The sequence below is a fragment of the Rhodamnia argentea genome, chromosome 3, assembly GCF_020921035.1.
Source record: "Rhodamnia argentea isolate NSW1041297 chromosome 3, ASM2092103v1, whole genome shotgun sequence".
In the NCBI taxonomy this organism is placed as follows: Eukaryota; Viridiplantae; Streptophyta; class Magnoliopsida; order Myrtales; family Myrtaceae; genus Rhodamnia; species Rhodamnia argentea.
In genome coordinates this window covers 11,465,014-11,478,591 of record NC_063152.1, presented here as the reverse complement: position 1 = coordinate 11,478,591, position 13,578 = coordinate 11,465,014, and the positions used below count along the sequence as shown (strand labels likewise).

Here is a 13,578-nt window from a genome sequence, read left to right as displayed (position 1 = left end):
TCCCAAATTAATTTTTGATCACGAAAAATCTAAATTAGCACACTTGTGACAAATTTACCCAAAAATTACCTTTTGACAACCAAAAACTTGAAATTGGTACAGTTGTGATAAACTTATCCTTCGTTAATGTCATTGAAATTGGGTTAATGCCACGAATAATTCCAAATTGGTACATTACAAACAGAAGCTAAAAATCCCAAATTGGTACAACAAACTCAGCAATTTGACAGTAAAATTTAAGGAAAACTAATGTGAGGTAATTTTATTATAGATGTACAAGTTTGAGATTAATTTGTCACAAATGTATCAATTTTAGATTTTTTGTGGTTAAAAAATTAATTTAGGATAACTTTATCATCAATGTATCGATCTGTGATTTTTCGTGGTATTACTTTTTCTTTTTCAAGTAACCATCGATTTAACACTTTGGAATGTATTTTAGATGAGGCGTGAGGCCGCAGAGAATACTATATAGGAATGACATGCGATACATTCCTAACCCCAAACAAACTTTAGTTAACCCCTTCTCTTTCGACAGATTCTTTCGGATGCGGTTAAAGTAGTCGAGCGCTCGAGACCATGCCGGCAGAAACCCTCGTCCGACGGAGGATCACGATGAAGAAAATCATGAACGCCGTGTCAAGGAAGTTCGTGAGGAAGAAAACGGCGGATGGCATATCCAAGAAGTGGCAGATCCTGAGCGGCGAGAACAGTTGGGAGGACCTGTTGGACCCTCTCGACATCGATCTCCGTAGGTATGTCGTGCACTATGGAGAGATGGCGCAGGCCACTTACGACGCCTTCACGGCGGAGAAGGAGTCGAAGTTCGCGGGGAGCTGCCGGTATGCGAGACGGGACTTCTTCTCCAAGGTGGGCCTGGAGCTGGGGAATCCATTCAAGTACAGCGTGACCAAGTTCTTGTACGCGACGTCGCAAATCCAAGTCCCGGACGCATTCCTAGTGAGATCGCTGTCGAGGGAGGCGTGGAGCAAGGAATCGAACTGGATCGGGTACGTGGCGGTGGCGACGGACGAGGGGAAGGACGTGCTTGGGAGGAGGGACATCGTGATCGCCTGGCGGGGGACGCTCCAGACGTTGGAGTGGGTGGACGATTTCGAGTTTGATTTGGTCTCGGCCTCGAAGATCCTGGGGGAGGCGGGCGATCCTAGGGTGCATCAGGGTTGGTACTCGATATACACGTCCAACGACTCGCGCTCACCGTTCAACAAGACTAGTGCCAGAGATCAGGTGGGTTTCGATCTACAACGGCTAGGTAGTCAGATCGGGTCGAATCGAAAGAGTACGTGATAGAGCAGAATCATTAGTATGATCAGGAGAGATTGCGATTTCATCTTTTCTTTTGGGTTTCTTGTCTGATTTGTTCCATGGCAGGTTCTGCAAGAAGTAAAAAGACTAGTGGAATTGTTCAAGAATGAGGAGATCAGCATCACTGTGACCGGCCACAGCTTGGGCGCAGCCATCGCGACGCTGAATGCGATCGACATCGTCGCCAATGGACTGAACCGGCCTAAAGATCAAAGAAGCAGGCCTTGTCCTGTGACGGCCATAGTCTTTGCCAGCCCCAAAGTCGGCGACTCCAACTTCCAGAAGGCATTCTCCAAGTACCGGGACCTCCGAGCCTTACGCGTCCGTAACGCCTTTGACATTGTCCCCAGCTATCCAATCGTGGGCTATTCAGAAGTCGGGGTGGAGTTGGGCATCGACACTCGAGAATCCCAGTACTTGAAGAGCCCCGGGAACGCGACAAGTTGGCACAACTTGGAGTGCTACTTGCACGGGGTCGCGGGGACGCAGGGGTCGAAAGGAGGGTTCAAGTTAGAGATCGACCGCGACGTCTCCCTCGTGAACAAGAGAATCGATGCTTTGAAGGACGAGTACCTCGTGCCGGTCTCGTGGCGGTCCGAGAAGAACAAGGGCATGGTTCAGCAGGAAGACGGGTCCTGGAAGTTGATGGACCATGAAGAGGATGGCGAGGTTACGTCAATGTAAAAAAGGTCAATAGAGGCACAGCATACGCTTGTGCACCCACTCCTAGTCTTTTCCAGGAAAAGCAAAGAAAAAAAGCACGAAAAAAATGGGGTTTGACGCGAGCGCTTCGAAGGCCGTCGCTGTCGTTAAGAAAGTTCGAACGATTGTCGAGCCGCCTATGCCTTTGTGCATAACATTACGGGGTTAGAGTTTTCTTTTGCCTTCATGGATGGCGTGTCTCGGTTTCTCGATTAAAATCACGAAAATGTAGAGAGTCTTAAAACTTTCAAATAGAGCAATCAAATCCTAAAACTTATCACAAAAGTACAATCGAATCCTAAAACTTTTTAAAAGAGCAATCAAGTCTTAAACTTGTCAAGAAGGTGCAATATAGTCTTAAAATTTGCAAAGAAAGTGCAATCGAGTCATAAAATTTTCAAAAAATACAACTAACGAAAGGACTTAGTTGGACAAACGCTTTTGTGATAATTTTGAGCACTTGACTACACTTTTTGATAGATTTAGGACTGAATTACTCATATGAGACAAGTTTTAAGACTTTCAATACACTTATCCCAAAACATATGTAACAATTGTAAAAGCTTATTTTTGTAACTTCTAACGATTTATTTTGATATTAGAAAAACCAATTTCGTTTCTAAGTATTTTTTTTTTTAATCCAAGACACTTGATTTTATCTTAAAACAGAATTTAAAGAGAGATGGAGTGATTTACCTCCCTCGAAAATAGAAAATGACCGCTATTATTAGAAAACTTAAAGGAAAAGATAAACCTCATGCAAGATTGGACTAGCTTCCCATAGAGGTGACAAACCGATGGATTGGGTCAAATTTGAGTGAGTTACAAACGGGTGCGGACCGTATCGACCCATTCAAGCCATATATACTAACTATCATGCCATATAATTTATGTGACCAATAACCAACTCGATCTAAGTCAAAACCAAATCCATCCAAAATGAACTCATATTTTAAACATTACCATTGTATTCGCAAATTACTAGTTCTGAGGCAAAAAGCCTGGAAATTCAAAATGAAGATGAAAATCAACAACTTGAAAAGATGATGGCAAAATAAAAAAATTGAAAAAGGTAAATCTGAATATCAATTAAAAGCTAACCTGTCTCTGGCTCTGCTGTTTGTTCTTTTTTCAAGTAGAAAAGTAGGTTTTTTTCTCTTGATTACACACTTTCAATCCACCTTGTCCATTGTATTATATTAAGTGTTAATGAAGCGATGTATATACACTCTTCTTATAAAGCTCAGGTCCTTTTTTACCAACATAAACCGAACATAGGCTTGACTAGAAGAAAATATATTTACTTGACATACATTTGCAAATGAATTTTTTTTAAAGAAATATGGAAGTGTCATTCAGAAGCATAGTCTAAATTTTCAGATCGTAAAATAGCAAGCTCCTTAATTTTTAGGGTCATACCAAACACGTTTCTATTCTTTTTCAATTTCGGGAATAGAAGTTTTGTATAGTTATCAAACGCATTAAACTGTTCTCGGGAACATAATCATTTATGCTTAGAAACTGTTCCCACGAACAGAAATATTGCCAGACAAGTAAGAGGTCAAATTAGTTTTTATGAGAAGGTGCCCATGCCTACGAGGGACAAGGTAAGGATGGCAATTTAATTTTTTCCTTTTAATTATTAAAATGTCGGTGAAGACAGCGGGTGCCACGCCCCAATCCCCGGGCCCGCAACAACCATACCAAAACGCCTCAAGTTATAAAAGGACGACATCCCAGGCACGTCATCGACCCATTATTTTTATCTTTTTATTTATTTATTGTTAACCCTAGGAAGAACGTATATACAAGCCCTACCTCGGGGCTACTTCCTATAACCCTAAAAAAAAAATACCAGATTAGGATATGGGTTAACACTACTCCGTGCTACTAAAAAAGAATCTGCGTACACTTCCGGCTTCCATAGCTAAGGATCTGAAAAATTGTTAACAATAACGGGGTGAGATATAAAATCTCAGTGAGTCAACGCCTAAGTTCGGGTAGGACATTAACTCGCTCAAGACATCCTAAGCATGTAACATAATAACGATGGTAAACTAATAGCGTGCGATCCTCGCAACGCTTTACCAATCACAATCAAATCCAAAACCAACAATCATCATCAAGTATATGCAGGCTTACCCCGCCTTGGGCCACACATTAAACAATTCATATTCAACATGCAATCAAATGCATACAACCAAGGCACATAACCAGAACACTCATCATAAATTGCATCACGACCTAAAAATCAGGCTAATGGATTATTAGGTTAATTAAATCAACTAACCTAATTCGGACCCTCCCAAATCCTACCGAATTGCAACTTAGGTTTATTCATGAGAAAATATTTAATCGGAACCGCCACTAATCATTTACGATAGGTTGATTAGAAACCTATATAAAATAGCGGAAGAACTATTTTATCTCTACGAACCAGAGAAAAATGGGTTCGGGGACTTGGTTACGCTAATTGAAAAATTAACGCCCTTTCGGTACCAATTTCATGAAAAAACCTTTCCGATTGATCGATGTGAATTCGATGATTAATTGGAAAAATGTGACATGAAGACCATATATTAAACGCCCAGAGGATGATTTTTTTTGGTATTTTCGGCAATAAAAGAAAACATTCAAAAGCAATAAAAAATCTGAACAAAAATAAACAAAAATACCCATAATATACCTTTAATTCCGATTTTCCTATAAATCTTCTCATTCCCAAAGATCCGGGCTAGAGCGAGATTTTATCCGCTACATCCTCGAGGATTCGAACCAATATGCGGATAAAGGGATAAAACAACAACGTCCATTTCACCAAAGGGAAAGAACACGAAGTTTTATACTAAATCACCATCCTATTCCATGAGATCATGGCTAAGGCGTGTAATTTAATTTTTCCGAAGGGTCTAGGCACATAGGGGAGCATATATTATGGGCATGTTTGTTTTAAAATGTGCAAATTTTATAACAAATCAAAAACAAACAGCACGAAAAAAATAAAATAAAAAGTGAGTCAATTAAGTGGAAATTTCGAAAATTCAAAGAGGGGTTGCCGAAATTATCGAGTGAGGGCCCACCTTTCCTCATCCAAAATTGATCCAACTTTAATTTGAGAAAATTATCTTTAGGATTTGAAAATTTAATTTCAGATAATTCTCAAAAAAGAAATCAGATATTGTCTATTTGAACTCAAACATTATCCTTAAGATTAGATATCCATTCAAACCACAAAAGATAAGATCAAACAAGGCATCCAACTAACTCACATGTTAAAGATAAACATTCAAAGCCAAGAATTATCCATAGCAAATATGATTTTATCCAATTCAAATGTATTCAAAGATTAGATAAAGTTCAGTTTATTAAACCTCATCTGCAACATAGAGATAACATCAAATAGCCAACGAATAAGTTCAATTCAATCAATTCAATGAGCTTCAGATAATTATCTAGAGCAAAAGGATTATCCACAACATAGATATTATCCAATTCAGATTAGGCAATTAAATCCTTGTAGATATGCTCAAATAATTCAAACAAATCAAATTAGGAAAACAAGATAATCTTAACATTCAAGGGGTAGAATATTACCTTATCTTGCGATTGCGATTTCCTAATTCGAACTTTGTTCAAAGATTGCATACCAAGCTCGAAAAGTGGACTGATCGGCTACCTAGGAGCTTCGCCAAGGGTGGTTTTTGTGCTTTCGTAAAGGCTTGTTTCGCAACAGCAACTTTGAGCATGAATACACCTACAATCCAGCACCGAATAGCAAACTTTTTGCGTGAGACAACGAAGTAATTGTCCCTAAACAGTGAGACAAAAATCTGCACAAAACAGCAAATAAACTGGGCACAACAGCTGCTGTTTTTGGGATGGACAGCTGTTAAAACGATGATGAACAGCTTCAAAATCAACTCCGAATTGCCGTAAACTCGTGTGCTCGTTATTCACAACCACCAGCTTCGAATAAACCTCAATTAGTCGCAAAAAGCTTGCTCCTTTTGAGCTGAATTCGGGCTCTAAACAGAAAGGCAATCTAGCACCAAATAGCAAACAAGTTAGTCGTTGAATTCCAAGCAAAAACGATGCTAAATCAGCCCTGAGCAGAGCTGAACAGTGGTGCGGAAGCTGCTGGACAGAAAACTTGCAATAATCGCATAGAATTTAAGCTTGAGTAGCCGCAACCCCAATTGCTTTCTTTGACCGTAGACTTCAGGGAAGCAAGGACACCACTTGATCTTGACCATGGAAGCGTGGACTTGTTGAACTCGTTTATTCATGGACAAAACTACAGATCACCAAGGATTTTCAAAGAGGCAAACCACAAGAGGGACAGTAGTGAGCTTCGGAATTCACAATCAACCGCCCGAGACTTTGTCCTCTTCTCTCGCCATGATTCCCAATAATGTGGCCTTTTCTATTTTGTTTGCTCTTTCAAGCAATCACAGCCCAGAGCACACCATGTGGGCGTGGTTGGTCTCAAGACACCTACAAAATAATATTAACCTCAATTAAGCTGCAAGTGGACTCCACAAAGGGAACCTAAAAGAAAGTGAGAAAATGCAAAAGAATAGAGGAATTGGAATAACGTGATACTGATGAAGGATCACTTCCCCTTCTTCCTTGTCCCTTTCCTCTCTCTTTGTAATTGGCACCTTCGGAATTGCGTAATGAATTTTTTTTTAACGATGGAAACACCCAACCACTTTCTTTTCTCTGATCTCACCAATGGAGAACACGAGTTCTCCATTGGTTTATGAAGCTCTCTCACTGTTCCTTGAATCTCCAATTGCCTATGGCCGTATATTCAAAGGATTGGCCCCCAAACCTGCAGAAAAAAAACAGCAAGACAGAGGGCCCCTCTCTTTTTCTTTTACCTCAAAAAGTGCCGTGTTTGACAATGAATTGGCCTCTCCTGAACCCTAAGTTTAACGTGGTATTTATAGACTAGGGTCACCTAATACTAGTTGAAGAAGGATTCCTCAATGACCATCGGATTAAAAATTTTGATCTTCAAGAGTCCGATCTCATTAAAACTCCTCAATAATTTCCGCCACTAGAGGAATTGTCATAGGCTAGCTCAATTTCCCACTTCTGCAGGCTTAATTGTACAATCCTGGGCTCAAATTGGGCTTTAATTAATTAAATGAATAATTAATTAAGAGCCTTTAACATTTAAATGAGCATTAATGGGCTGAATTAAATCTAAAAATAGGTTCAAGCCCTCTTGTAAAATTCGGCACACCTCGTCGTGCTTGATTGGAAACTTCCAACTGAGTCCGGTCCAATCGCATGCAAATTAAGTTCAATTGCTTTGCCTATGGCCTGAATGAAAATGCATGACTAACAGAAAATAAATATCCTATGCATGAGAAATTATTTTTTTTTTTGTGAGAACTATGACTAATCCTCATTTTATGCCATAATAATGAATGAATTTCTGAAAATCAAAATTTAGGTGTCAACACACGTGTTCCAACTATTAACCACCGTTCCCGGTCTTAGCAAAACCATGCTCTTCTGGCAAAACCAGGCACCGTTCCATTCCTTCGGCAACGGCAACCGACAAACCATGTGGTTCCAAGTACCATTAGCATGGATTAACAATCGGGCATTCCCGTAGGGAGCGTCGGTCCGTCACAAGCCGCGATCGGCATCTAATAAGTCGTGTGGTTCCAAGTACTCTCGGCATGAACTTACCCGGGGGTCGGCTTCGTCCTCACATACCCGAGAAGACAGTGTCCATTATGTGACAACACACGCACGACAAGCAACAAGCCAATTTATATCTTTGCATTTAACCCAATGCACACACACAAACAATCGTGCTCAAAACTAGGCTCGAGGCCATTTTCATGCTTAAAATGTCAGTCCACATATGATCACATAAATACACATATTGTCCACCAGACTTTGCATATATATATATATATATATATATATATATATGATCATTAGTCATCAAATTCACATCGGTCATGACACTCAATAGTCATCGAAAAATCACTCAATAATAATTCAATAATTAATTAACAATTAAATCATTATTGCAATCCAATTAATTGATTTAATTACGATTAAACTAGCAATTAATAAATCTCGAATATAAATAATTAAATCTATCTTAATTAATTAACCCGACTTTCGTTAATTAATCCATATCGATCAATTAATCCAGACTTCATTAATTATCACCTCAATAATAAACCGACCCGACTTCGGATAAATAATGCGATTATAATTTAAATAAATATATCTAGCACCCGCTAATTATTCTAATCGCAGTCCACATCAATTATTCTAAATCTCGAATGCGCTTAACACCATAATTAGAGTTTAGGGGTCGACTCACAACTCCGGTATTCGATGTAGAGTCGGGTGCGGCGGTGACAAAAACGGCGACACAAGTTGAATCGGGTCTCGGATTACTGTTTGGGTAAGGTCGGATCGGGTTGGCGGTTCGGGTCAGATCTCGGGTTTTGGGTCGGGTCACCGATTTTTGGGTCGGGTCGGGTCGGTTCGGTTTGGGTACTGTTCGGGTCGGGCTCGGCCCCGGGTCGGGTCGGTGAGGTTCGGATCATATCGGGACATGGGTCGGGTTTCGGCCACGGGTCTCCGGGTTCACGGATCTGTGGGTCTCGACCACCGGGGCCGGACCGAGGTGGCTGTGGGTGGTCGGACCAAGGGCGTGGGGTGGTTGAACGGGCGTCGGGCCTGGGCACGGCGCGACCGGAACGAAGGTGGGTCGCGGCCGTGGGTCTCGGGTGAGGCGCGAGCAATGGAGGGAAGGTCCCGAGTGGTTCGGATCCGAGTTCGGGTATGGCGGCGGCGGTGTCGGGAAAGAGCGCGGCGACCGGGATGGGCTCGGATCGGGGTCTCGGGTGGCTGAAATGGAGGAGCCGGTGTCGGGCTCGCGACGGCCGGAGCTTGGTGAAGGCTGGAAGTGAAGGCGTCGGTGGTGGCCAGCGGGACGCAAGCCAGTGCGATGGCCTACAAAGGCGGAAGCCGGGTGGTGGTGGCGTGGTCGGGCAAAGTGAGCAAAAGGGGAGGCTTGCACGGATGCAGAAAATAAAAAGAAAGAAGTGAAGAAGATAGATGAAGAAGAAGAAGAACGAAGAAGAAGCACAGTGGGGGAGGTTGTCGCAATCAACGGGAGGAGAGAGAGAGGGAATTAATGGGAGAGAGAGAGAGGATGGGATGGATGTTCATGTGGAGGGGGGCTCTACTGGCGTGAAGAATGAGGGAAAAGAGAGAGAGAGAGAGAGAGAGAGAGAGAGAGAGAGAGAATTAATTGGAGGGAGAGAAAAGGTGGGATGGAAATGAGGTAATGGGGGAGGAGTTCCCGTGGGCGGCTGAAAGCAATTGGAAGGGGGGAAAATTTCGGTCAAAGAGAGAAAAGAGTCGGGCCCACAAAAAAAATCAAACTCACATAAATAATCTTGTCTTATACCACTAAAAATCTAAGGGCAGATCGGTAATTTAGCAAAATGGGTACCGGTAGTCATTTGGCTCAATCGACCGAGAGAAAAACTAGAATTTTGGCATTCGGGGTTCGGACAAGTCTGAATTTGCGCGCGAAGGGTCTCAACACTACGAGTCAATGCTTAACTATTCAAACTTGATTTTCTCCGACGGATGTCCCGGAACAACCAATCATCGTCTCTTAAATCCTCAAAATCCAAATTTTATTTTCCACGTTGGAATTCATAATTTTTCTTACGGACACCAAATTTCCGGGACGTCACAACTCTCCCCTCCTTAGGAAATTTCGTCCTCGAAATTGAAACACTGTCACATTTCTTCAAAAAGAAAAGGGTACGAATTCTTCATAATTTCCTCATTTTCCCACGTCGCACACTCGGTTCAATGATGTTGCTAAATCACTTTGACCATTGGGATCGTCTTTCGTCGAAGAACTCGCTCTTTCCTATCCACAATTTTCACCGGACGCTCCGTGTACGATACTCGCTCATCCACTTCAATTTCCTCAAAACTTAATACATGAGCTGGATCGGGCTCGTATTTTCTTAGCATCGACACGTAAAAGATGTCATGCACTTGTGCAAGTCTCGGCGGCAACGCCAAACGATATGCCAGATTTCCAATCCACTCCAACATTTCAAATGGTCCCACATATCTTGGACTTAGCTTTCCTTTCTTGCCAAATCGAGATGTTCCACGCATCGGTGACACTTTCAAAAATACATGATCTCCCACTCGAAACTCCAAAGGTCGGCGCCTCTTGTCTGCATAACTTTTCTGGTGGCTCTGTGCGATCTTGAGTCTTTCTCTAATGACCTTAACAGCTTCCAATGACTGCTGTACTAACTCGGGGCCAGTGATACTTCTTTCACTAACTTCGTTCCAACACATCGGCATCTTGCAAGCTCTACCATATAACGCCTCAAAAGGTGCCATTTTGATATTCTGCTGAAAGCTGTTATTGTAGGCAAACTCAACCAAATAAAGTTGTTCCTCCCAGTTGCCTTTAAAATCCAAAACATAAGCTCTCAACATGTCCTCAAGTGTCCGAATAGTTCTTTCGGATCGTCCATCTGTCGGCGGACGATAGGCCATACTAAACTGCAGCTTTGTCCCCAAAGCGATCTGCAGACTCTTCCAAAATGTGACAATGAACTTGGGATCACAATCTGAAGTGATTGTCACCGACACTCCATGCAATCGTACTATATGTCTCACATACAAGTCAGCATACCCGTCCAAAGTGAAGTCTTTTCGCACGGCAATAAAATGAGCAGACTTCGTCAATCTGTCTACCACAACCCAAATGGAATCATTGCCTCTATGACTTCTTGGCAGTCCCATAACAAAGTCCATTGTGATATGCTCCCATTTCCACTCTGGAATTTCCAATGGTTACAACAATCCACCAGGTTTACAGTGTTGCGCCTTAACTTATTGGCACGTCGGGCATTTCGCCACGTGCTTTGCTATATCAGCCTTCATACCATTCCACCAAAAATGTTGTCTCAAATTTTGATACATCTTCATACTACCAGGATGAATACCGTAGCTACTTCGATGTGCTCCCGATAAAATTTCCTCCCTTAGACCTTCATCGCTAGGCACACACAATCGTCCCCGAAACCTTATTATTCCATCCTCGCTCACTTGGAAGTCAACCTTTCGCTTAGCCGAGCTCTCTTGCGGGATCTCTTGAATGGTAGGATCCGTCGATTGCAAGGCCTTAACTCTCGCATGTACTTCCGGCTCAATTCTCAATGTAGCTACAAGGCTTGACAAGCGATTTACTTCTAATTTAAAATCCAAATCTCTCACTTCTTCAAGAAGACGCCATTCTTGAACCAAGAATTGAGCAATCACCGATTTTCGACTTAGAGCATCTACAACCTTATTAGCCTTACCTGGATGATACAGAATCTCGCAATCATTATCCTTAAGCAGCTCCATCCAATGACGCCGCCTCATGTTCAGCTCCTTTTGAGAGAACAGATGCTTCAGGCTCTGGTGATCGGTATACACCCGAAATCTTTCGCCAATCAAATAGTGCCTCCAGATCTTAAGAGCAAAAACAACGGCTGCTAACTCCCGGTCATGCGTCGGATAATTCAACTCATGAGGCCTCAATTGGCAGGACACATATGCAACTACCTTTCCATGTTGCATTAGCACACATCCCAATCCTTTGTGTGATGCGTCACTGTAAATTTCAAATCCTCCTAAACCAGACGGTATTGTTAAGACAGGAGTCGTAGTGAGCTTATGCTTCAACTCTTGAAAACTACGTTCGCACTTGTCCGTCTATTCAAACTTCACATCCTTTTTCAACAATCGCGTCGGTGGCATGGCTATAGCAGAAAATCTTTCCACGAATTGTCCGTAGTAACCTGCTAATCCCAAGAAACTTCGAATCTCTCATTCTGTCGTAGACCTCGGCCAATCCGTTACCACTTCGATCTTAGCTGGATCTACGTAAATTCCTTTACCATATACCACATGGCCTAAGAATGCCACACAAGTCAGCCAAAACTCACATTTACTAAACTTAGCGTATAGCCGATGGTCTCGAAGGTGCTGTAATATTGTTCTCAAATGATACTCATGATCTTCATAACTCCTCGAACACACTAAGATATCGTCAATAAACACTATGACGAATCTATCCAAATACTCCTTGAACATCTTGTTCATTAGGTTCATAAAAGCAACAGGCGCATTTGTTAGACCAAACGGCATTACGGTGAACTCATAATGACCATAACGTGTCCGAAACGCCGTTTTCGGTATATCCTCCTTCCAAATCCTCAACCGATGGTATCCCATCCGTAGGTCGATTTTAGAAAATACCGAAGCTCCTTGAAGCTGGTCGTACAAATCGTCAATCCTTGGGAACGGATACTTATTCTTGATCGTCACCCGATTGAGTTGTCTGTAGTCTATGCACAGGCGCAACGATCCATCCTTTTTCCTAATAAACAACACAGGTGCTCCTCATGGTGAAGCACTAGGGCGGAAAAAACCCTTATCCAATAATTCCCGCAACCGTACCTTCAGCTTCTTCGGTTCTGATAACGCCATCCTATACGGAGCTTTAGAAATCGGCTCCGTTCCAGGGATTAGCTCAATCACAAACTCAATCTCCCTATTTGGTGGCAGACTTGGTAACTCTTGGGGAAACACATCGGGAAACTCGCACATAATAGCAATGTCTTCCATCCTTGGCTCCTCAACATATATGTTAACTACGGTTGCCAGATATCCTTGACGACCACTTTCCAATGCACGAGTCGCTTCCAACGATGAAATTGACAAAGTCGATGTATCACCTCGACTTCCAACAAACTCAAAACTAATCCCATTCAACGGGTTAAACTGAATTGCCTTATGATAGCAATCCATCATAGCTCTTTGCTTTGTCGGCCAATCCATACCAACAATCACATCAAAATCATACATTTCCAAGACAATCGGATCTATCACTTCTTCGTGACCACCTATTGTCAACTTACAATGAGGACAACCTACTGCAGATATTACACTATCTTTTAGCGGCATGGATATCTTAAAGACTGTTCCCAACGATTTCGGACTCAACCCAACTAATTTAACAAACCGCTCAACAACAAAGGAGTACGTGGCTCCGTGGTCAAACAACACATACGCTATATGATCATGCAAAAAGATCGTACCTGTAACGGCCGGCGAATCCTTCGCCTCTTCCTTGGTGACCGCAAAAACTCTTCCTTGCGCTGGAGGTTGGCTCTGGTAATTCTGCTGCATATTCCCACGTGGTTGTCCTCCTTGTTGTGATAGCGCTGGAACTCCTCTTTGTCTCCGTGGGCAATCTCTCACTTGGTGGCCCATCCGACCACAACTAAAACAGGCTCCATTCCTAAAGGGACACGGGGCAGTCCCATGCCTCCGATTGCAAAATCGGCATATTCCACCGTTACTAAGAGCTGGCTTTCCCACAGCATTCTTCCGGTTAGGTGGGATGGTCGCCCTTCCTCCCGACATTGGCATCTTACCAAATCTACGTTCATTCCTACTAAAGGGCACGAA

General features: G+C 42.5%; 2 protein-coding genes across 2 annotated transcripts; one reads left to right on the top strand and one right to left on the bottom strand.

Annotated features, from left to right (window-relative positions):
• Positions 1 to 513: 513 nt before the first annotated feature.
• Positions 514 to 2,089, top strand: LOC125314253 (phospholipase A1-IIgamma-like). The gene is made up of 2 exons (XM_048276153.1): positions 514 to 1,248; positions 1,393 to 2,089. The coding sequence occupies exons 1-2, from the start codon at positions 580 to 582 to the stop codon at positions 2,008 to 2,010; spliced, it is 1,287 nt and encodes a 428-aa protein (XP_048132110.1). The 5' UTR covers positions 514 to 579; the 3' UTR covers positions 2,011 to 2,089.
• A 10,418-nt stretch (positions 2,090 to 12,507) lies between these two features.
• On the bottom strand, positions 12,508 to 13,533 carry LOC125314092. Its single transcript, XM_048275551.1, has one exon. The coding sequence runs from the start codon at positions 13,531 to 13,533 to the stop codon at positions 12,508 to 12,510; it is 1,026 nt and encodes a 341-aa protein (XP_048131508.1).
• Positions 13,534 to 13,578: the final 45 nt, after the last annotated feature.